The following is a 25,291-nucleotide window of genomic DNA, read 5'->3' as shown; positions in this document are numbered from 1 at the left end:
CCCCCCTCCCCTCGTCCCTCCTCCTCCCCCCCCTCCCCTCGTCCCTCCTCCTCCCCCCCCTCCCCTCGTCCTCCTCCTCCTCCCCCCCCCGCGGTAGGTTTTTTAAATTCCTGCCGGCCTGATTGGCGGTTGCCGGGTCACGTGCGGCGCTCGCTCTCGCTGCGGAGGCTGGCGCTCGAGCCACAGACGGTCGGTTGGCCGCTTCGTTTCGCCCGGGCTCCGGAATCTGGAATCCGGCTTCAGTTTCCACCCCCCCCCCCCAGCCTCCCGACTACCTCGTCCCCTGCCTGCCGCCCGCCTCCCCCTCCCTCCCTTCCCCTCCCCTTCCCCCACCCCTCTCCCTCTCCCTCCTCCCCCTCTAACCCCACCACCTCCCCGCTGCATCGGTGGTGGGGGGGAGAAGCCTGTCGCTCCGGTTGTGTCCCCTCCTGCTGGATAGGATTCCCAGGCGGCATGGGGGACAAGAAGAGCCCGAACAGGTGAGAGACACAGAGAGGGAGAGAGAGAGAGAGGGAGCTCCAGGCCGGCCCAGGGGAGACCTTTAAATGGCGGTGACGGCGGCATCGTGCGCCTCTCCTCCTCCTCCTCCACCACCTCCGGCCGAGTGTCGCCGGCCTGTGCGGGGCCGAGCCGAGCAGGGCCAGGCCGGGCCGGGCCAGGCTCACTCACACACACCGTGCAGCGATGGCGGCTGGGCTCGGACGGGAGGAGTGGGGGGAACCATCAGCGGCGCCGGCTGCAAGAAAGGGTCTGTGGTGGGGGGGTGGGAATGTCTCTGTCTATGTGTGTGTTTGTGTTGGGGGGGGTGGGGATGTCTCTGTGTGTGTGTGTTGGGGGGGTGGGGATGTCTCTGTCTATGTGTGTGTGTGTGTTGGGGGGGTGGGGATGCCTCTGTCTATGTGTGTATTTGTGTTGGGGGGGTGGGGATGTCTCTGTCTATGTGTGTGTGTGTTGGGGGGGTGGGGATGTCTCTGTCTATGTGTGTGTGTGTGTTGGGGGGGTGGGGATGCCTCTGTCTATGTGTGTGTTTGTGTTGGGGGGGTGGGGATGTCTCTGTCTATGTGTGTGTGTGTGTTGGGGGGGTGGGGATGTCTCTGTCTATGTGTGTGTGTGTGTTGGGGGGGTGGGGATGTCTCTGTCTATGTGTGTGTGTGTGTGTTGGGGGGGTGGGGATGTCTCTGTCTATGTGTGTGTGTGTTGGGGGGGTGGGGATGTCTCTGTTTATGTGTGTGTGTGTTGGGGGGGTGGGGATGTCTCTGTCTATGTGTGTGTGTGTAAGGAGGGGAGGGTGGGAAAGAAAACAGGCTATTTATTTTTTGTGTGTGTGTCTGGTTCGGCGATGGGAGGTGAGCGGCGCTCTCCCTCTCTCTCTCACTCTGTTCGTCTGCAGCAATGTCGGAGTCTTGTGTGTACATCGAGATCTAATGCTGTTCTTCCTCTTTGTTTTTATTGCAGTTTTTCAAGGCCAAAGAGGCAAGCCAAACCTGGCTCCGAGGACGGCTTCTGGGACTGTAGTGTCTGCACCTACAGGAACAGTGCGGAAGCTTTCAAATGCAGCATTTGTGATGTACGGAAAGGGACGTCCACACGGTGAGCGATCGGTGCTTTTTATTTGTTGCCCTATTCTGATTTGTGTGTGTCTGTGTTTTATTTTTGGTGGGTGTGTGTAGCGGTAGTAAGGTTGTGTGTCTGGAAATAATTAAATACTGGCTGAATCCAGACTTGTTGATTTTTTTTTGGTGTTGCCCTGGCCGGGCTGCATTCTGTTGTATTTTCTCTCTGTCTTGCTTTGTAATAGGATGGTTATATAATGCACCCTCCTCCACCTTTTGTAGATTTGGACGATTTTTTTAAAAAAAACATAAATTACACGGTAGGAATTGGGCTGCCGTGATATTCTGCCGTAAATGGCAGGCGTCTGGACTTGAATAGGATCGTGACTGAGAAATGAGATTTTTTTTTGGAGGGGAGGTTTCAGAATGTTAACTCTCCAGCTCGTTGTAAATTGCTGTTATCATTCTCTTGGTTTCTGAGAATTTCACGTCGACGTGAAATGATCAGCTTGTGTTTGGACAGGTTTAAAATTGAATATGCCATTGTAGCTCGTGTACAGAGGTTGGTGCTTTCGTTAATGTATTTTTTTTGCGTAGCGACACAATGCATGGAGTAGCAGTGTGAGGATTTATTTCTCTTTGTGTGTATTTCCAGTTTTATCAGACGTCATAGCTTCAAGTAAATCATTTACCAATGGTTTGAGTAATTCTACTTTCTCAGTGATTGACACTGTACCTCTGAACTTAAAGTGATTAGTATGTGGAAGGTTTTCAGGAATTGCATTTACAAACTTCTGTGATTGTCGTCATTTACGAAAATATTTTTCTCTTCTTTTTAAAATGATGACATTTCTGTACATGCTTCCAACTGTGAGTAATAATTGACTTTCTGCAGAAATCCCTGTGTGGGCTGTTTATTGTGATGTGGCCGAGTTACGATTTTATCTGACGCAGTGATTGAAACTCATTGTGGGGAACACTTTCAGAAAGTTTTCTGTTTTCTGCAGAAGCAACTGATGCATGAAAAAGTAGCCACAATGCTATAAGAGCCGTAACTGGACAGTATTTACTCCACTATGCAAACAAATACCTTTCCCTGTCTCTTTACATTATTTTGACGTGCTGGATGCACATTTACTTAGATTTTAACAAATAAATGGAAATAAAATTTATTGCTGTACTTTCCCAAGTGATGAATGTTGAGGTGTAAGACTTTGTGATTGACTGACTGAGGGCCACGCTTCCAGATTCAATGAACTGGCGTAGCTGCTATCCCATGGGACAGTGAGGATGGAGAATGTTGTGTGTAGAAGCGTCACGGTGGAATACATCTTTTTCAGTGCGTTCATTCAGTGCCGCGATACTACTACAATAGTCACAAAAAAATTAACTAGCTATCTCTCGAAATTAAATAAAATACGCGGAATGTCCGGGAAGACAGAATTGTCCCTGCTATTATGTATATAACTATTGGGTTTAAAATCGCACAACACCAAGTTATAGTCCAACAGGTTTAATTGGAAGCACACTGGCCGGGTGTGCTTTTGAAGAAGCTTTCGGTGCGCCGCTCCTTCATCAGGTGGTTGTGCTATTGGATTTGTGAGATTAAGTCCTGCATTGCATTCCCAATTACTTTGTGAGTAAAAGCAGCATTTTATAAGTAACACTGAAGTTTTGAAGCATTGATGCTGTTTGACTGGGAAAGGCAATGTTATTAATTCGCATTTTTGTATTAATAACAAGTTGCACAATGTGGTACCTTAACATAATGAAATCCAATCTCCCAACCATTGTAAAATCAAATATGACACCGAGCCACAAATTGCCATGTTAGGTCACAGTGACCAAAAGTTTGTTCAGAGGTAGCTTTTAAGGAAAAGAGGGACATGCAATAGTAAAGTAATTCCAGAGCTTGGCGTTTCAGCAGTTTACAATAAGGGTTATCAAATTGTGGAGACATTTGGGACCAGAATTGGCAGGTCCAGATTTGGGTTTTGAGGCTGGAATAGATTTGTGATTGGAGAGGGGGAAAAATGTAAAAGGGACCTAAGGGGCAATTTTTTCACACAGAGGGTGTGCTTGTAAGGAATAAGCTGTCTGAGGAAGTGGTGCAGACTGCTACATTTACAAAATGCAAAGGCATCTGGATGGGTAGATGAATAGGAAGGGTTTAGAGAGAAATGGGCCAAGTGCTGGCAAATGGGACTAGATTAGGTTAGGATATCTGGTTAGTATGGGCGAGTTGGACTGAAAGGTCTGTTTCCACGTTGTACATCTCTATGACTGTAGCGATAAAGCCATAGAGGGATTTGAAAACAAGGATAAGAATTTTGAAATAAAGACATTGCTTGGATAATGTAAGTCAAACAAATGTGGTTGAAGAACTGGAATTCTTGAGAATAACCCAAGTTTAATCGAAACACAAATTATAATTGTTCCCAGACTGGCATGAAGTAAATAAAAAAAAACCACTTGTTTGAATTTGATTAGATCAGTTGGATATTTCTGGTCCTCTAGGAGAAAGTGAGGACTGCAGATGCTTAAGAGTCAGTTGATAAAAGCATGGTGCTGGAAAAAGCACAGCAGGTTAGGCAGCATCTGAGGAGCAAGAGAGTCGACATTGCGGGCATGGTTCCTGAATATGAGTCCTGCTCAAAGCGTTATCTCTGTTGCTCCTCTGATCCTGCCTGAAAGTGTTGTGCTTTTCTCAGTGCTATGCTTTATCAATTATTGCTGGGCCCCTTCAAATTTCATGGCTAGTAGGTGGAAAATACAGATTGTTTTTCAAAATGACCAATCATGTTATTGAGCATATAATACCTGCTTGTTCTCTCGTTATTGAATTTAGATTGCAGACTATGCAAGGTTAGCATTTTATAAATCTTCCTGTGTCTTAGTGTTAAAAGCTAATTCTTGTACATTAACTGTTGTAATGCATGAAGCATGACAGGCTGTTTGCATATAGCAGTGCCCCTCAAACAAGCATGATAGTCAAATGATGTTCCCGTGCTGCAAATCCCTATTACCAGACAGCAGCGTTACCGCCATAACTTTTCTTTGAAATGGTGTCATAAGGTATTCACCTGTGTGTGTAAGAAAGGACATCAATTTAATGTCCCATTGAAAAAGTTGTACTTCTGACAAAGCAATGCCTTCTCTGTATTGCGCTTCCTTTTAGTGAAAGAAATCTGCCATACTTATCTGGTCTGGCCTACATGTGACTCTTGACAGCCCTCTGGGCAAATAGGGATGGATAGTAAATGCTTAGCTGGAGAGGCCCACATGCTTTGAATTAATATATTTGAAATGTCAGCCTAAACTTTTGTTTGCTCGGGTTTCTGGTGTGGGAGTTGATTGAAGACCTGGTGCTACAGAGATTGGGATGATACGGACCGAGGCATGGTTAGCAATGCATATCTAGATTGGAGATGCCAGGGTTGAACCCAGGCTTTGAGCATCAAGGTCGGAGATGCCAGAATTGAATCAATGCACACAACTTTAGTTCGCCACGTGCTGAGCTGTGTTCCCAGTGACAAAAAGGCACTCATTCCCTTTCACTATGAATTCCTCTCTTGGTCACTTGCTCAGGCTGAACTAGACCAAACTGAACTTAGCTATGGCCTGAAAAGGAAATCTAACTTCAAAGTCTACAGTTGTCATTTTATTATTTCAGGCTGAGGTGCATTGGGATGTGTTTGTGTACATGAGGCCTAGACTTTGAAATGTATCATCTACCTATGAAGATTTGATGTGGGGACCTTTCATTTTTCCGCTCTGCATCATAAGCCATGAAATTGGCTAAACTAGTCATCTTCAGATTCATAGGAAATTTCGTAATCAGAATTCTATTATATGAAAGTAGTATTAGATTGTCTACAATGTGGAAACAGGCCCTGGCTTTGAATGTTTCCTGGGTTAAATAGCCTTGATCTTGGGCACAATTAGGAAATTTGCAGATGGTACAAAAATTGGCTATGTAGAGGAAAACTCTAAACTTCAAAATTATATAGATGGGTTGGTGGAATGGGTAGGAAAGTGGTGATGAAATTTAACTTGTAAGTGTGCAGTATTGCATTTAGGGAGGTAATAGAGTGAAAGGGAACGCGCAGACAGAAATATACTGTGCGGAGTAGATGAAGTGGAGAGATTTTGGTGTCAACTGCACATCTTTAAAGGCAGCAGTACAAGTAGATACGGTCGGAAAGTGCGAATACAAAAGTAGGGATCTAATGAAACTATATAATACACTGATGCCACAACTGGGGTATTTTGTGCAGTTCTGGTCACCATGTTACAATAAAGACGTAACTGCTGTGCAGAAGATATACTAGAATGTTGCCGGGGCTAGTAAATTGTGAAGAGAGATTGGAGACATTGCGGTTGTTTCTCTTAGAACAGAGAAGACTGAAGGGTGTTTGATTGAGGTGTACAAAATTGAGTAGAGAGAGGTCCCTCCTGTCCACTCTATTTCCCAAAACAGAGTTTAAAAAACCAGGGGTCTGGCTAAATGGTAGAAGGATTAGAGGGGATGTGAGGAAAAACATTTTTATGCAGAGGGTAGTGAGTGTCTGGAATTTGCTGCCTGAGTGGAGGCAAATACTGTAAACACTTTAAAATGTAACTGTGCTGTAATTGCTCTAAGCTGCAGCGCTATGCCTCTTGTGCAAGAAGTTTGGATTAGGAAAGGCATCTTGATGTCTTTGTGTCAGCATGGACAAGATGAGTTGAATGTCCTCCCTTTTTATGTGCTTATCATTTGTTTCTAAATATGCTGTATAGATGTCATGTTTAACAAATCTGAGCTTGCTGCTTTTGGCTGAAGCTGAGGTATTTGATATTCTTGCCCTTGAGTTTGAGTAGAAAATTCATCAAAAGTTGCTATCCTCCTTATTCTACCTTAATTGATCCTGCATTATAGCACGTAGAAGAACCTCGATTAGCCAATGAGATGGCGGGCGCTATTTTGTTCGAAAAATTGATTATTTGCTTAATTGACTTCCTCTTGGGCTCGGTGTTTTCTGTGAAGTCTGCTCCCCGTTCAGGAGATTAAGCAAAAGTACTCTGCGTATGAGACGCTGCCCCCAACCCCGCCCGTTCCCACTCCGCCCTCCCCGCCCATCCGCTCCCCCAACCCCGCCTGCCGTTTGACCCCCATCTGTGCCCCTGCCCCCGACCCCAGCCTATTCAGCCTCTCCCTGTAGCTCAAATCCTCCAACCCTGGCAATATCCTTGTGAATCTTTCCTGAATCCTTTCAAGTTTTACAACATACTTCCGATAGGAAAGAGACCAGAATTGCACATAATATTCCAAAAGTGGCTTAACCAATGTCCTGCAAAGCCACAATATGACCCCTCAACTCCTGTACTTAATGCACTTTCCAATCAAGGAAAGCATGCCAAATGCTGCCTTCAACATCCCCTGTGACTACACATTTTCAAGGAAATAAGAACCTGCACTCCAAGGTCTCTTTGTTCAGCAGCACTCCCCTGGACCTTACCAAAATGCAGCACCTCACATTCATCTAAATTAAACTGCATCTGCCAGTCCTCAGCTCATTGGCCCATCTGATCAAGATTCTGTTTTAATCTGAGGTAACCTTCTTCACTGTCCACTGCACCTCCAATTTTGGTGTCATGTACACTTTACGTCTTATGTTCATATCCAAATCACTTCTATAAATGAGGAAAGGCAGTGGACCCTGTGCCAATCCTTGTGGCACACCACTGGTCACAGGCCTCCAATCTGAAAGTCAACCCTCCTCCACCTTCTGTCTTCTACCTTTTTGAGCCAGTTCTGTATCCTGATGACTAGTTCTCCCTGTATTCCATGCGATCTAACCTTACTAACTAGTCTCCCATGAGGAACCTTTTCGAACACCTGACTGAAGTCAATATAGATCACTTTCACTAGTCTGTCCTCATCAATCCTCTTTGTTACTTCTTCAAAAAAGTCAATCAAGTTGTGAGACAAGATTTCCCATGCACAAAGCCATATTGACTATACCTAATCAGTCCATACATTGCCACATGCATGTAAAGCATGTCCCCCTCGATTCCCTCCAGCAACTTGCTCACCATCAATGTCAGGTTCACCGGTCTATTGTTATGGGGCGAATGTGATCCTATGATTTGTGGTGCAATGTGAGTTGTCCTTTTGGGGTGCAGTGAAAAACTTAATTTGCTGTTTTTTTTCTCTAACAAGGGCTACAGCAGCACTTATGACGTTATGCAATTTTGTTGGAAAGGACTAAGGCACAGTGTAACCAAATCTGTTTTTACTGCCTTTAGGTTGATGCCCATATGTTCAAAATTGAGAATCAAAAGGATGAAAGAATCTTAACTAGTTGCTTATAAGTGAGAATAGAATTTTGGTATGCTGTGGGGAAAGTAATTGTCAACCTTTATCACTTTGGATGAAGGCTGGAAATTGGAGGATGGTCAAGGTATGTTTTATTTGTCATTTTTTAGATCAGGTTATAACTATCAAACACAATTAACCAAAATTTGAGTGATGCTAGAACATATTTTCGAGTTATTAAATGTTGTCAATTGTGTCTTTATTGGTCACGCTCTTGCTTTTGAAGGTTGAAGATTCAAGTTCTCTTGAAGGACTTGAGCATAAAAGTTAAGCTGTCACTTTTGTTCACTATTAGCTGGGGTAATCTTTTCAGTGAGACATTAAGACCCTGCCAATCCTCAGGTTCACAGAAGCTTACCTGCTGACATTTTGAAGAAGAGCAGGCAAAGATGCCTGTTGCTCTGGCCAGTATTAAAACCTTTATTCCTCAGTGTTACTCTCAGTTCTGGTCATTATTACATTGCTATTTGTGGCACATGGTTATGTGCTCTGTTTTCTGTTATGACAGTGACTATGCTGCAAAAAGTACTTTGTTCCCAAATACAGAGGTAATAAAAAGTGCTATACAAATGCAAATTTGTCTTTAAATGTACTTTGCAAGCTATCAAATCTGCTTAATGTTTTTCAATTGAGTCTTTGACTTTATTGCAAATGCTGATTTGGGTTGTGGTTGGAACCCATTCTAACAGTTGAATTTAATTTCTGTCAGTGGCTAAATAATTGAATATTTTGTCTTTATTTCGGAATGAAACAATACAGTTTCTCCTTTTTATCTGTTTACTTCTAATTGTCATGATCTCTTTATGTCCTACTCTGCTTTGGGAAATTCTGTTTTGCAGTGTTAAAAGACTTGTTTAAATGAATCACTGAAATTGATCCTTTTATACTGTCATTGTTTAAAAACATGATAGGTAATAGAAAGTGGAGGGTACCAGCTTTACAAAACTAGAATAATGTGGTTGATGTGTCAAAGTGAAATTTCAAATGTCTGCACTGAGTGTGCAGTAACTTTTTTTTTCAGTACTTTTTAACCTCCAAGGATGTCTTTTGACAAAGTTTTGTTACTTTAATTTCATTGTTCTAGCAAAAATCTCTGTTTTAGACTTGGTTGGCATATCCTCAAATTGATTTAAGTAAATTTTTTAAAAAGTAGATTCGAAAAATCTTTCAAATCCTAGCTGTATGGGAGCAGTTTAAGGCATTGGGCATCCTACTGAACGTGGAATAACAGTTTCTTGTATGAATACAATTGAGTGCACATTTTGACAGTGAAGTGTAATTGCACACTGTTCGAGGAAGAGGGCTCCCTGTAGAGTTGAGTGTACTCACTTCCTGTAATATATTTGTAGATGCTATGTTTTTCCACTCAAAGCTCAAGACTGTACTCCTTTGTGATAATTTTGCACCTTACCTTGCAGTTTAATTTCTATTCTAGAACTTCCGGATAAGAAATTGAAATTATTATTGTATGTTGCATTGTTTCTTTTCCCCTGTACATCATGGATGTTCCTTCAGTTGATAGTTAACAACTATTTTGGAGGTAATTATGCTTGTAGTTCATCCAGTAAGGCAATTTGGATATTTGAAGTTAGCACAAACATGTTAATTTTAGTATGCAATTTTTACTGCATATTTCCATTTCTGTTAGACATGAACAAGTTTGTTGGGAAGGCTGGAAACCTGGAAAGAGATTTTATTTTGAATTTCTAAATTTGCTTTTATAAGACATGTTGGCTCCTTGAAAACTTGACAGTGCTATTTTAAAGTTCAGATCATGTAAGAAAAAACAGTGAGATATTTAACCAGTTGACATGGTCATTGAACCCTATGATCATTATAGATTGTACTAACACTTTATTCCCATTAATTGTCGCATCTGTGGTCGACAGCCATTTGAGAATATATTGGATTAAAAAGTCAAAAATTGATTACTATCTGCTAATGTTTCCAACAATCTGTATTTTAAAATATTTTACGTGATTTGTGAAACTGGATGTATTTTTGCAACATGCTGCCTTGGCATTGCTGCAACATTGCCACAGCTACCAAACCTACAACTTCACCTCTGCATGTATGCATATCACAATTAACTTTTTCCATGAGATTGTAGGTTTGAATTAACAAACTAACTTTGGTTAGCAGGCACACTTAGCTTTAAGAATTGAATTTGTTCTCACTGAAAAAGATTGAAGCAGAAACTTTGAGGCAAGCGTTTGTTTTCTGAGAACTGTAATGGATACTTCTGTTTACCATAAGTTTTTGAAGAGATTTGTGTTCATAATGAAAACAGCTGTAATCTAGCTTTTCACTTTTACTTGGCATTGCATGGTTGAGGTTCCTTTGTTCCTGTGGTGTAACTATTATTTTCATGTATTAATAGAGAGGGCTGTTAATAATATGAATATAATTGCTATCCTTAAACTAAAGGTGATCAGGTACAAAAGACAGCACAAAATGCAAGCTTCTAGGTTCTTGGGTGCTACTGTTTTCTTTACTTTGATATTTAATAATTGCGCAGTGTAATTCTAGCAGATTTAAATAAACCTGATCACTTCAAAATGCATGGACTTGAAATTTCTGTTATTCATGATAGTATGCAGTAAGTTGATGCTTGCTGATATTTCTCAGTGCATTACTTTAATAGTAAGATTCTGTATCAATTTTAACTTGTGAAGCTATATTGAAGTCCATGGAATTATTTGTATCTCCTTCAATTATTTCTGGCCTTCACAGGAGTGAATCTACTTCTAGCCTCAAAAGCAGAATTACAATCTGGAAAATGCGGAATCCCTGTTTAAAAATGGAAACCTTCTGAACAAAATATTAATAATGTAAATCTGTTGAAATGCTGGAAGGCAGTCAGGTCAGGTAGCTTTTCTAGGGCTTGTCCACTATTGTTTGTCCAAGTGGGTGGTGTGCTTTTGTACTTCAGATTGGCAGGAATGCACTCTGCCAATGGTTTTTATGTAAAATAACTACGCTGATGTCTCCATTCTAGTTCTGAAATCCAGGGAATCTCAATTTGGTGGGTTCAACTTTGACTGCATTTATACTAGAATGCACAAAAAAGGCTATAGGTGTAGTGTAAATCTGCACAGTAAATACAATAACCTTTTATGTTTAGAAGAGCTAAAACAAATCTTCCATGAAAAAGCAACATTTGCTGCCATCACAACTGCAGGGGTGCATGCACTATTAATGCATTTGCAATGCCGGTGATGACACAGCTGCCTGCCCTAAAGAATCGGACCATCCATAATATAGTATGATGCACAGATATATTTTAATGAACGAGGTGCCATTAAAATGTTCTTTCAGATCAATATAATATCTTGGATTTGTATACATCCCACTCAACGTTTTGAATTGATGCAAATTGCATGATATACAAGGATAAAATACTGGAAATATGAAATAGGAAATGAGTATTGAGAATGCCCAATGAATCAGTACATATCTTGAGAGAGAAATAGAGTTAATGTAAATGATGGACATTTCATCAGAACTGAAACAAAGTTAGAGATGCAACAGGCTTGAAGCAAGTATGGAAGTAGGGGAAAATAAAAGGCGCTGGACAAAAAGCAGATAAGATTAAATGACGATGGCACGATAGTACAAAGCTAAAGGGATACAAACATGAAGGAGCTTGCTCTGCCTTTCAATGAGATTGTCTCGTATTCCACATTCCCATCAATCCTTGAAACTATGCTTTATTTGCTTAAGAAGAATAGGGGGAACCTCAATTATCCGATTGTGACGGCCGGCACTATTTGATTCGGGTAATCGATTAAATGTCTTACCCCTAGGGCTCGGAGTTTTTAAAGTCTGCTCTCCATTCAGGAGACAAGGCAGCAGCACACACTGCGCAAGACCCTGCCTCCTAACTCCGTGCAACACTGCCCCCAATACTGGCCCCCTGCCCCCAAGCCCGTCCAACACCACTCCCAGCACCACCTGCCCACAAGCCTGTCGAACACTGCACCCCTGCTCCTGCCCCCATCCAACCGCGTACCCCCCCCCGCCCCTGTCCAATACCACACCCCGGGGCAGCCGGAGAGGACACCAACTGGACTGGACACCAACAAGATTGCTGCAGTTGCCTTTGTGGGGTAAGTCTCCAAATAGCGCGCGCACAGCCACAATGTCTCTCTCTCAACGTTTTACTGCAACTTTTTGACTGGTTCCACCGTTGCACTATACAGGGCAATTTTGGAGAGATCATCGAGGGAAGGGGGGTTTAGGGTACACCCCTGTGTAGAACTTCAGGGAAGGTGTGGGGAGAGAGAGAGAGAGGGCGGGCAGACAGTCATTTGGAGACGGTGCCTGTTTAATCACTGTAAACAAAAGAGGTAATCACTTGGAAACACGTGTTTGATGTAATGTTTCCATTGGGACCTGGAGATCTCCTTCGGGTAATCCGATTTTTGGATAATTGGTATTCAGATAATCGAGGTTCCTCTGTATATATCTTCACTGTAAAAGTAGTTAATGATTATACTATCTTCTGAGGTAGAGGCATCCAAAGTTTCTCAAACTTAAGATGGGATTTTATTTCCTCTTATGACAATACATGTGATCCCTCCTGTCTAAACAGCGCCCCCTAGTCTTAGACTAACTTATGAGTGGAAACCTCCCTTCGACATCCACTTTGTCAAAATTGTTCAGGATCTTGTATACTTCAATTAAATCTGCCACTTTTAAATTCCACTGGAAACAAACTTAATCTGTCCACCCTTTTAAGACAATCTGCTCATTCCAGGCACCAATCATGTAAACCTTCTGAGTTGCCTCCAATGCGTCTGCATCCTTTCTTAAGTAGATCAAAGCTGCACATTATATTTGTGATGCAATCTCACCAATGCCCTCTATAATTGAAGCATAACATTCTCCCTTTTTTATTTTATTTTAATTCCTCTTTGTAATAAAGGATGACATTCCTGTACCTGTATACTAACTTTATTTTTCATTCACCAAAACATCTAGACTCCTTTGCACTTGGGAATTTCAACCATTGTTCTCATTTGAAGCAATAATCTGATTTTTTTTTCCCTTCCTGCCAAAGTGAATAACTTTTTGCATTTTCCCACAAAGCGCATATGTCAGATTTTTGTCTACTCATTTTATTTACTTCAATTTGCAACCGCATATCCTTTTCACAACTTGACTATCTGTTTGTGTCATCTGCAAATTTAGCTACCATGGTTTTGTTACTTTAGCCAAGTCATTGATATAAATTGCTTTCAAACTAAGGCCCCAGTACAGACCCTTGCAGGATTCTATTCATCTCATCCTGCCAATTAAAAAAAACACAGTTTTCTGCCAGCCAGTCTTCTGTCTATGCTAATAATCTGCTGACGAGGAGTTCTTAGTTTGTGATATAAATTTTTCGTGCATATTATCAAATATCTTCTGTAAATCAGTGTAATACATCTACAGACTCTCCTTTATCCTCAATGTGTGTTATTGCTTCAACGAACTTAGGTAATTTGGTTACATGTGATTTCCATTTTACAAAAGCATGATGTCTCTTCCTGATTACCTTGAAGTTTTAATTACCCATCTATGACCTCCATAAGTGATTCTAAAATCTTTATCATGGCAGACATCAAGCTATTTTCTGTCTCCTCTCCGTTCTTGAGTGGATGAGTTAAAAATTGTTGGTTATCTTTGAGCTTGATGGAACCTTTCCAGAATCTAGCAAATTTTGGATGACTTTACATCAAAGCATTAACACCGTTATCTTATTAGTCGCCTTTTTTTTTGAAAGACCTCTCGACTGAAGTCCATGAGGATCCAGGGCCTTGTAAACTTGCATAAAAAGGGAGCAAGAGAATGGAGGCCCTGGAGGAATATAGGACGTGCAGCACGGATCTCAAAGCATTTAGGAGAGCAAAGTTGATGTGTCAAAACACTGGTGGGCAAAATTTGGGAAAATCCCAAGATGTGAGTGTATCAAGGAGAAGAGGACCAAGTGGGTGATCTTTTCATGAAGCAGAGAGACTAGTGAACCTAACATCAGTGGTAGGGAAAATAATGGAGAAAATTAATCTCCATTTAAAGAGGGAAAGTTTGATCAGGGTAGTGCATGACTTTGACATTTCATAGTTTAAAAATCTGGAGGAATTTTTCGAGGAGGTGAACAAGTGTTTGGGTGAGAGTATGATTACATTAGATTCCTTACAGCGTGGAAGCAGGCCCTTCAGCCTGACAAGTCCACTCTGACCCTCCGAAGAGTAACCCACCCAGAGCCATTTCCCTCTGTCTAATGGGCAATTTAGCATGGCCAATTCGCCTAACCTGCACATCTTTGGACTGTGGGAGGAAGTCAGAGCACCTGGAGGAAACCCACGCAGACACGGGGGGAATATGGAAACTCCACATACAGTCACCCGAGGCTGGAATCGAACCTGGGACTCTGGTGCCGTGAGGCAGCAGGGCTAACCACTGAACCACCGTGCCGGCATAGTGGTGCAGTTAATGTAGTTTATCTGGATTTCAACTAAGCATTTGAGAAGATCCCACATGGGAACCTTTTTACAAGGTAAAAGCTCATGGAATGCAGGGTAACTTGGCAAGTTGTATCCAAAATTGGCTTAGTGACAGGAGACAGAGGGTAATGGTGGAAAGCTGTTTGATTGGAGCCTAGTGTATAGTGGTAAATCACAGGAGTCGGTGCTGGTTTCATTATTGTTTGTGATATTCATAAATTATGTAGAAGAGAATGTTTTGGGGAAGGAGTGGGTGGGTGGCAGTGATAAGTTTTGTAATGAGACAAAGATTGGCCAGGTGACTGACAGTGAGGAGAATTTAAACAGATTGGTCAAATGGGCAGGACCAGATCAATGGCAGATGGGGTTTAACCTTGATAAATATGTGATTTACGCCCTTTGGAAAAAAAAGCAAGACAAGGAAGTACCCAACGAATGGCAGGACAAGAGGAAGCTCAGAGGAACAGAAGGATCTTGGGATTACTATTCATAGATCCCTGAAAGTGGCAAGACAGGTTAATAGGTTAGTTAAGGCATACGGACACTTGCCTTTTATTAGTTGTGGCATAATTATAACAGCAGGGTAGTCATGTTGGAGCTGTACAGAACTTTGATTAGGGAACAGCTGCAGCATAGTTTGCAGTCCTGGTCACCACAAGATAGGAAGGATGTGATTGAAATGGAGGGGAGCAAAGGAAATTCAACTAGGATGTTGCCTGGGATGGAGTATTTCAGCAATGGATAAGCTTGGTTTGTTTCCTTTCGAACAGAGTATGTTGAGGGGGGGACCTGATAGAGGTGTTTAAGATAATGCGGAGCATGGATTAGGTGAATACAAAGCATTTGTTCCCCTGAGGCCAAAGGTCTTAACAACAAGGGGGCATAATCTTAAAGGCAGGAGATTTAGAGGGGATTTGAGTTAGTCCCTTTTTATTAAATTCATTTTTTTCTGATGCAACTGCCGATGCCAATTTCTGTGAACAACCAAATTTGTTAAACACAGGACAGTACAAGCTTTCTGGAGGAACCTTTAACACAAACCTCGCAGGGCTTTCAGCGTTGTGGCAAAAGCTCTCCCCAAACAAAGGAAACAGTCCTTTCTTTATGACATAGTTAGGAAGCCCACAAGACAACCCCCAGCCTTTCCCCCATATCACATGCTATTCAAGACACAATGCAGTGACCATTTCATCTTCAGAAACAATGCAATGCAAATCATCCCTTAATGGCCAGATCTGGTGTGAATTGTATTTTAACTACAAGAGTAGTCAGAATTCCAACTATAATGTTCTTATTGATTTCTGAATAGAGGATGAAAATGTAAATAGCTCTGATTGGCAAAGAAATGGCCATGTAAATAGTTCTGGATAATAGATGATATTGTAATTTGTTACAATTTATCTGTAAATCAGAGGCATCCCACCCTAACCTCAGGGCATCCAATTTCCTGCAGGTCAGCAGAGCTAGTTAACTCTTTAATATTGCACCTTTTACCTGCAGGATGGTAGGGTCTGGACTGCACTGTGTGGGAGGATAGTTGAGGTAGGAAAATTCAAATACTTGGATGAACAAGTATTTGAGTGGAAAAGTGAACTTGTGAAGTAGTAGTGTATTTCTGACAGTACAGACTCTATGGGACGAAGGGCCTCTACTGTATGATTCTATGATCAAGTTACTAAGTGCTGTTTCACTGTGTTGCAATTGCACCAAGTTTCCCCCCTCCATTGCATCTCATTATTTGCAACTATTTTTTATCCTCAACCCTGAAGACAGGTGACATTTGTTAACTTTATCTACCACTCCTTCTTACCACTTAATTCTCTTTTGAGAGAAATGGTATTGACTTTATTTATTGTTTCCCTTTTAAATGTTTGTTGAAACAATTGCTACTCCATTTTACATTTGTAGTGAGCTTTCTCTCAATCTAATTTCGCTCTCTGCATTAATCCTTTAGCCATTCTGTGCCATTCCTTATCCTGTCTAATCTCAAATCTGTCAGTCATCTTAGTGCAAATATGTACTTTATTCATAACTTGGTAAGTCGTCAGAGGCATACAAGGCTATGGGCCTAGTATTGAAAAATGACATGAGAATAATTAGATTGTTTTTGACTGGTTTTGCACTGAAGGGCCTTTTTAATGCTGTCGATCTCTGACTGAATGATGGATCTTTCCATTAGCATTTTCCTTTACAGTTGGAATGTACTTAACTTTCTGCCCCTGCTTCTCTATTGATTAATCCTCTAGCCTACTATCCCAGCTCAGTTCAGCTAGCTTAGTTATTATGGGGTAAAAACAATGACTGTAGATGCTGGAAACCAGATTCTGGATTAGTGGTGCTGGAAGAGCACAGCAGTTCAGGCAGCATCCAAGGTGCAGCGAAATCAACGTTTCGAGCAAAAGCCCTTCATCAGGAATAAAGACGGAGAGCCTGAGGGGGTGGGGAGAAAGTAGCATAGAGTACAATGGGTGAGTGGGGGAGGGGATGAAGGCGATAGGTCAGGGAGGAGTAGATAGGTGGAAAAGGAGATAGGCAGGTAGGACAAGTCATGGTCACAGTGCTGAGCTGGAAGTTTGAAACTAGAGTGAGGTGGGGGAAGGGGGAATGAGGAAGCTGTAGAAGTCTACATTGATGCCCTGGGGTTAAAGTGTTCCGAGGCAGAAGATGAGGCGTTCTTCCTCCAGGCGTCTGGTGGTGAGGGAGCGGCAGTGAAGGATGCCCAGGACCTCCATGTCCTCGGCAGAGTGGGAGGGGGAGTTGAAATGTTGGGCCACTGGGCGGTGTGGTTGATTTGTGCAGGTGTCAGTTATTATGCCTGCATAGTTGCCCTTAACTTCAAAGAGCTGAAAATGTGTTGCTGGAAAAGCACAGCAGGTCAGGCAGCATCCAAGGAACAGAAAATTCGACGTTTTGGGCATAAGCTCTTCATCAGCAATGACTTAACTTCAAAGACTTAATTTTTAAAATCCATTCTTTTCCTTTTCAAACTGAATGTAAAATCAAACGCCTAGTAGTTGCTACTACGTAGGGGTGCCTTTATTCTGAGATCTTTAATTGTTTCTGACACATTATGTACTGCCAAGATCAATATGCTAAGGCTAATATGATGCATTTTCTGGCTGGTCGCAGTCTGGGAGAGCTTTAAGAAACTATTACAAATACATGCTGCAAACTCCTTGGCTAGGCAGTGGTTATGATTTGAACAGATTTGAAAAAGTTGAATATGTTGAGTGTTGAAGGCTGCAAGTGTCTAAACAGCAGTTGCATTGCTGTTTCTTGAGTTGATATTGAGCTTTGTTGGAATAGTGTAGGAGGCAGAGATTGGGTTAGGGTGGAAATCCGATTTCTCGACAACTGGAAGTTCTGGTTCAAGGTTGTAGTTTGAATCTAGGTATTTGTTAAATGGACTGTAGCAGTTAAAAAAAAAGCAGTTCACAATCATATTGAGAGCAACTAGAATGCTAATAAATTTTTGCCCAAACATGAAAAACTAAATCCCCTGAATAATATTTAATAAGTATTATCAGTTTCTTTCTTTGATCTGCCAATGATGCAATGAAAATTGTCTCCTGGGAAGTGAATGTAATATGTTTATTTTGAAATGTAAGTAAAACATGGTAAGAACAATGGCTGCAGATGCTGGACACCAGTTTCTGGATCAGTGGTGCTATAAGAGCACAGCAGTTCAGGCAGCATCCAACGAGCAGCAAAATCGACGTTTCATCAGGAATAAAGGCAGAGAGACTGAAGCATGGAGAGATCAGCTTGGGGAGGTTGGGGGTGGGGAGAGAGTAGCATAGAGTATAACGGGTGAGTGGGGGAGGAGATGAAGGTGATAGGTCAGGGAGGAAAGAGTGGAGTGGATAGGTGGAGAAGGACAAGTCCGGACAAGTTATGGTGACAGTGCTGAGCTGGAAGTTTGAAACTAGGGTGAGGTGGGGGAAGGGGGAATGAGGAAGCTGTAGAAGTCCACATTAATGCCCTGGGGTTGAAGTGTTCCGAGGCGGAAGATGAGGCGTTCTTCCTCCAGGCGTCTGGTGGTGAGGGAGCGGCAGTGAAGGAGACCCAGGACCTCCATGTCCTCGGCAGAGTGAGAGGGGGAGTTGAAATGTTGGGCCACGGGGCGGTGTGGTTGATTGGTGCGGGTGTCTCGGAGATGTTCCCTAAAGCGCTCTGCTAGGAGGCGTCCAGTCTCCCCAATGTAGAGGAGACCACATCAGGAGCAACGGATACAATAAATGATATTAGTGGATGTGCAAGTAAAACTTTGGATGTGGAAGGCTCCTTTAGGGCCTTGGATAGAGGTAAGGGAGGAGGTGTGGGCGCAGGCTTTACAGTTCCTGCGGTGGCAGGGGAAAGTGCCAGGATGGGAGGGTGGGTCGTGGGGGGACGTGGACCTGACCAGGTAGTCACGGAGGGAATGGTCTTTGCGGAAGGCGGAAAGGGAAATATATCCCTGGTGGTGGGGTCTTTTTGGAGGTGGCGGAAATGTCGGCAGATGATTTGGTTTATGCGAAGGTTTGTAGGGTGGAAGGTGAGCACCAGGGCCGTTCTGTCCTTGTTACGGTTGGAGGGATGGGCCCTGAGGGCGAAGGTGTGGGATGTGGACGAGATGTGTTGGAGGGCATCTTTAACCGTGTAGGAAGGGAAATTGCGGTCTCTAAAGAAGGAGGCCATCTGGTGTGTTCTATGGTGCAACTAGTCCTCCTGGGAGTAGATACGGGTGGAGGCGGAGGAATTGGGAATACGGGATGGCATTTTTGCAGGAGGTAGGGTGGGAAGAGGTGTAATCCAGGTAGCTGTGGGAGTCGGTGGGTTTGTTTAAAAAAAATGTCAATGTCAAGTCGGTCGTCATTAATGGAGATGGAGAGGTCCAGGAAGGGGAGGGAAGTGTCAGAGATGGTCCACATAAATTTAAGGTCAGGGTGGAATGTGTTGGTGAAGTTGATGAATTGCTCAACCTCCTCGCGGGCGCATGAGGTGGCGCCAATGCAGTCATCAGTGTAGCTGAGGAAGAGGTGGGGAGTGGTGCTGGTGTAATTACAGAAGATCAACTGTTCTACGTAGCCAACAAAGAGATGGGCATAGCTGGGGCCCATACGTGTGCCCATGGATAGGCTTAGCTGGGGCCATACGTCTGACAGGCATAGCTGGGGCCCATATGTGTGACATAAGTAAAACATGTCTAGGAGTGAACGGTTGGACTGTTTTAAGATATTGTTGTACATGTCGCATTTGATATCACACTGTTCAAACTTTTTTGCAGTAGCTTGACATTGACTCATCCCTATTAGTATTGTTTTATGTTTTTGTTTTTAAACCTAGATCTTTGCTTATATGCAAATTTAGTCACCAACCGTTCTTGTGCCTATCTAAGCAGATTAAGTGGTCCTTGAGAAATTCAAGAAAGTACTTCAATTTACATTAGAACTTCCATTAACTCCGATAGACTTGAAGTGCTTTATGGCCAATATAGTTTTTGAAGTGTAGTCATGATGTAAGTTGGGTAAACATGGATGTCAGTTTGTTCCTAGTAAGATTCAAATATCAGCATGCTCAATGACTGTATAAACTGTGTTGGTTGTGGAATAAATATTGAACAGTGTATTAGACTAACTACCCAACTGTTACATTAAGAATTAGTGGGAAAGGAGGTTACTCATCTGTCAGATGATCTATATTTTTGGTCCATTTTTGGCTTGGTTTGGTGCTTGGAAGTCTTTGAAGTTGCTAGCTAATTCAGTAATCTGGCTACGTCATTTCTTGGTCGAGCAACATTTTCTCAAACAATGATCTCTTAATGCCATTTCATACAGTTAATAAGACTTGTACTTTTTCACTCATATGTCTTAGCTCGTTTAACTGCATGCCAATGTTCTTTTTCCTCTGCCTCAAGGAATTACTCAATCTGCTTGTGATATGCTGTCTTGTTCTAGTGCTGTTTTCTTTGGATTTGTCTCTGTGCCATACTTTTCTACCCTCCAGGAACTTTGAATTGGCATGCAATCTCCTTTTTGTGTACCAATTCCAAACTGTTCAAGCTTGCTTGTTGCTGCTAAACAAGGTGGTTTCTAACTTTGGTATATTGTATTCACAGTTAAGTCCTGTTTTATTGTTTTTAAGCCTTGACAGCAGTCAAATTGTCGCACTTCAGCTATCTCAAATTGAGAGGGTTCACTTTTGTCCCTGTAGAAGTGTATGTATCTGTTTAACAATTAATCTTGAATTCTTGTTTATAGCTCCTTGCAAATGATATTGGATCCTGTCGTAATCTGCTGTGCCTCCTTTTGAAAGGTGGGAAATAAACTGACAGAACACGTATTTAAAAGCTAAAACTATGGTTCATTTGTAGATAATTTATATGTAACAAATTGCATTAGATATTGAATTAGTACAAAAGGGTTAAAGCGCTGTTTTGGATTGTGCTGCTTGAATTTAGTTCTTGGTAAACCTTAGCTGGGTAGCATTGTGTTGTTCTGTGGCATTTAGTCTGAACATAAATGGTGGTATTACCTTGCATGGTATGCATTATTGAAGTTCTTGAGCTTTTGTTTAGTATGTTTTGCACTTCAGCTTGTAATCCATATTCCATTCAGTCAACATTTTAACGTGAATGCTGTAATTTTACCACCTGCCAGTGGTGGGAACATATCGAGGAAGTGGTGAAGTAGTGGTATTGTCTTTGAATCTGTTATCCAGAAACATAGGCTGTAGCTCTGGGAACATGTGTTTGAGTCCCACCAATAAAAGCTAACCTGAAATTGACAGAAGAAATTGCAGTTAAAACCCACAAAGACTTCAGAGTTTAGATTAGTTGTGACTCTAGATCAGGTTGACTCTTAACCACCATGCAAAATTACCTAGTGAGCCACTGAACTGTATCTAACTGCTACAATGTGTTTTGAAAGAAATTGAACCAAATCAACTAGCCAGCATTGACCAATGCAGCAAAAACGACTGTGTAGCCCTGTGGCTCTGCCTATGTCAAAATTGAGAGAGCTGTCCTACAGCAACAGTATGGTAATGTCATTCTCAAGGAATCGTTCTTGGCTGTGTCCTGGATACCAGATCATAGTCGCGAGTTCTATTCCACTGTTAGGACAGGGATGACAGCACAGTGGTGTATAGTTATGAGAGGATTGTCCTGGGATTCTTCAACATTGGCTTCGTGAAGTCTTATAGTATCCATTCCAAGCACAAGGAAACTTCATTTCCCAACTCAAGACAGGACATCCATGAAGTGGTGTACTATCGGCAACTGCAGCAGAGCTGTATGATCACAGTATGTAACTTCATGAAGTGATATAATTCCCCATTGTAGAACAGAAATCTATTGTCCTGTACTTGTACATGAAATATACAGTAAAATATTACATGAGTAGCCTGACCATAGCACCTGTATTAATGACAGAAGTCATACGTAATATAAAAAAGTAAAATTAAGACAAAGTTCAGTTAACTGCTCCTAGGCTTGAAAGGCTGATTAAGGAATGATGAAATACCCAGAAGATGCAGCCAGGACAAGACCACCACACTGGGCTGCTAGAAACCTGGCGGGAATCCTCTTCTAAAGAAGACTACCAAGTCAGCCAGAGATGACCACTCCTGGATAAGATCGCCTGCTGGATCACTGGGATATCTGGAGACTGACGCTGAAGAGGACCACCATGCTGGGTTGCTGGAAGTCACCTCATCGCTGGGACTGGGTAAAACCTTCTGCTAAAGCCATTTCAAAAAGGTAACATGAACCTGGATAATAGCAATAATACCTGGAACCATTTTTCTTTGAAAAAGCAGAAAGAAAGTTTCTTTTACTTTTTCTATATAAATGCAGACCTACTAGATGAGCTCTTGGCTAAGGAGTCAGCCCACTGTGCTGCTACTCTGCCACCATCTCTATCATTATAGTCAAGCAAAAGGTCAATACTGCTTCAATGAAGTGTGCAGGAGGACACGCCAGGAGCACCAAGTATTCCTCAGTGAGATGTCAGCTTGAAGTCAGCATAAGGCTACTTGCATGGCAAGCTGCATAGGCAGCATGTGAGAGTCATGGCTAAGCAATCCTAAAACCAAAGGTTCATATCTAATATTGGAATCCTGTCTCACATGAATGGTGGTGGGTAATTTAAAAGGTTTTTAATTGTAGCTAGGAAAAGATTGGTATATATTCTGAAAGGAGGGTGGGGAGGGGAGGGAGGAGGAGAAGTAAATGATAGATGGAGCCCAGAGACACACATAGTCAGACAGCTGAAAGAATGGATAAAGGTCAACCTGGGAGAATCAGTAGTTAATGGGGACCATTAGTGGCTGCCCATGTATTAAGGTCTGGTGTGTGGGAATTGGGGTAAGGGTGTGGGAGAAGGTACTCACTCAAGCCCTAAAATTATTGAACGCTATATAGAGTCTTGAAGGTTGCAGGAACCCATAGCAGAAAATAGGATGCAGTCAATGCTAACAATGTGGTCTGCTCTATAATGGGGACATGAATGCAAACTGGGTGATCGCTTTGCAGCACACCTATGTTCTGTCTGCAACAATGACCCTGAGTTTCCTATTGCCTGCCACTGCAATGCACCTGTGTGTTCCCTGGCTAAGATCTTCACCTCGGGCTTGATGGCATACTCCAGCTAACTCCACCAGCTCGAAGGACAGCATCTTGTTCATAGCATCTTCAGCAATGCTAAATGAATGATCCATCTCTGCCTTAAGGTGCTGAGCATCACCGATGGCAGTCTTCAGCAAATTGGATTGAATCTGTGATATTAAGGAACGGCTGAAGACCCTGGATAATGCAAAGGCCTTGGGCACTGTCAATGTTTTCAGCAATAGTGCTGAAGACCTGTGCTCCAAAAATAGCTGCATGTTGAGCCAAGCTGTTCTAATACATGTGCAACAATGGCATATACCCACCTAATGGGGGGGAAAAAATGTTGCTGAGGTGTGTTCTGTTTGTAAACAAGAAAACTCTGACCGGGTCAATTTTCACCCAATTCGTCTACTCTCAATGATGTGGAAAGTGATAGGTGTTGTCAACAGTACTAGCAAGTGGCACTTCAATAGTAAGCTCCACTTTGCTTAATTTGTATTCTACCAGGTCTATTCAGCTCCTGATGTCATTATAGCCTTGGTCCAAACATGGCCAAAAGAGTTGAACTTAAAGTAAGGATAACTGCCTTTGACATAAGTCAATATTTGACACTGTATGGTGTCCAGAAGCCCAAGCAAAACTGGAGTCCATTGGAAATTCTGGTTGGAGTTGTGCCAACCACAGAAAAATGATTGTGGCTGTTGTTGGTCAGTTATCTCGACCATTTGCACCTCTACACGAGTTTCGCAAATAGCCGGAATATTTGCCAATGATTGCAAAATGTTCTGCATCATTGACGATTTAGAAAAGTAGTTTGTGTCTAAATGCAACAAGACACTGACAATTTTTATACTCTGGCCAGTAATATTTGCACCATACAAGTGCCAAGCATGGGCAAATCTCCAATAAAGAATCCACTGATTGCTACTTGCAATGACCATCACTGAATCCCAGCATCCGATGGAGGTTACCACTGACTAGATGCTGAACTGAGCCAGCCGTATTGAAGACAATGGCTACAAGAGCAGGTCAGAGGCTGTGAATTTTGTATTGTGTAATTTACCTCCTTACTCCTGAAAGCTGACTTCTATCATTTCCTGACACAAGTCAAAAGTGTGATGGAATACTCCCCAGTCGCTTGGATGAGGACAACTCCCAATAACGCTCAAACTTGACAGCATCCAGGAAAACAACCCCACTTGTGTTCCAAATCTAACACCTTTAGCATTCATTCCCTTTACCGCTCAGTTGCAGTGTGTACCATCTACAATGTCCTTTGCAATAACTCACTAACGCTGCTTAGTGTCTGTGACATCCATGATCTCTACTACATAGAAGAGCAAGGGCAGCAGATGCTGATAGTAGTGTTCTCATGTTAGTTACCCCCTCCAAGCTGCTTACTATCCTGACTTAGAACTGTATCATTGTTCTTTCACTGCTGTGACAATAATCTGACACACTCTCCCTAATACCGTGTACATCCAGAATATGGACTGCAACAGTTCAAAATGTCACCATTGTTGTAAAGGTATTGGGGATGATCCTGTGAATAAAAAAAAAATCAAAGTTACTTGTTATCCCACAGTTTTCATTTTAAATGTGGATGTTGAAAGCTATGTATGTATTGTCTGAATATGGGTTTCCAAATGGGGCTGCATTGGATGTGAGCGCCCTGGTCTTGACTATGTTTATATGCACTGGGACCTTTTCTGAGTATTTGTAATGCAGATGATAAACAAATTGACATGTTATAATTTGATCCCTTTTCACAATTGATTATATTGCAGGTTTATTGAATGTGTAATTGTCAGTTTTAAAAGAAGTTACATAATCATGTTGTAGATTCAACCTCTAGTCTCCTGAGCGGGGCGAAGACTTTTTTAAAAAAGAACTCTTATTTTGAAATGCAGATTTCTAATTTGTAAAGATCTTCATTTCTGAGCTGCAAGTGCAACTGAACTAATGATGTTATGTAGATTGCAGGTTTTTGAGCATCATTACTTGCATCCATGGTGTCTTATGAAAAAATGTGCTTAATTTTCCAGTCTGTTTATTACAAATCTATCTTTTGACCTGGAGATTTTTCAATTCCAAATAATTTTTTGCTTCAATCCAAATCATATTTTATGTTCCTCAATATAAAATTAACAACATTTCCTTGTCAAGACATTTTCATTTTAAGATTCAGAAGATGGAAGAGGACAAGTTTTTTTTTCGTTTGCTACTGTTCGCATTAGTTTCTACTCGAACAAGTAAAATCAAAGTTTATAACTTGTCCATGGTTTTTGGGAATGCTAATGGTGGA

At 42.0% G+C, this 25,291-nt stretch overlaps 1 protein-coding gene across 1 annotated transcript in view; it reads left to right on the top strand.

Annotated features, from left to right (window-relative positions):
* Window positions 1-140: 140 nt before the first annotated feature.
* Window positions 141-25,291, top strand: part of LOC132822377 (RING1 and YY1-binding protein-like) — a 96,324-nt gene continuing 71,173 nt past the window's right edge. Inside the window, exons 1-2 of the mRNA XM_060835712.1 lie at window positions 141-479; window positions 1,456-1,590. Coding sequence (XP_060691695.1) covers window positions 454-479; window positions 1,456-1,590 — 161 coding nt within the window. The 5' untranslated portion in view covers window positions 141-453. The remainder of the gene's footprint in view (window positions 480-1,455; window positions 1,591-25,291) is intronic.

Source organism: Hemiscyllium ocellatum, chromosome 14 (assembly GCF_020745735.1).
Source record: "Hemiscyllium ocellatum isolate sHemOce1 chromosome 14, sHemOce1.pat.X.cur, whole genome shotgun sequence".
In the NCBI taxonomy this organism is placed as follows: domain Eukaryota; kingdom Metazoa; phylum Chordata; class Chondrichthyes; order Orectolobiformes; family Hemiscylliidae; genus Hemiscyllium; species Hemiscyllium ocellatum.
Note: the sequence above shows the minus strand (reverse complement) of the source record. Positions and strands in the feature narration are given on the sequence as shown.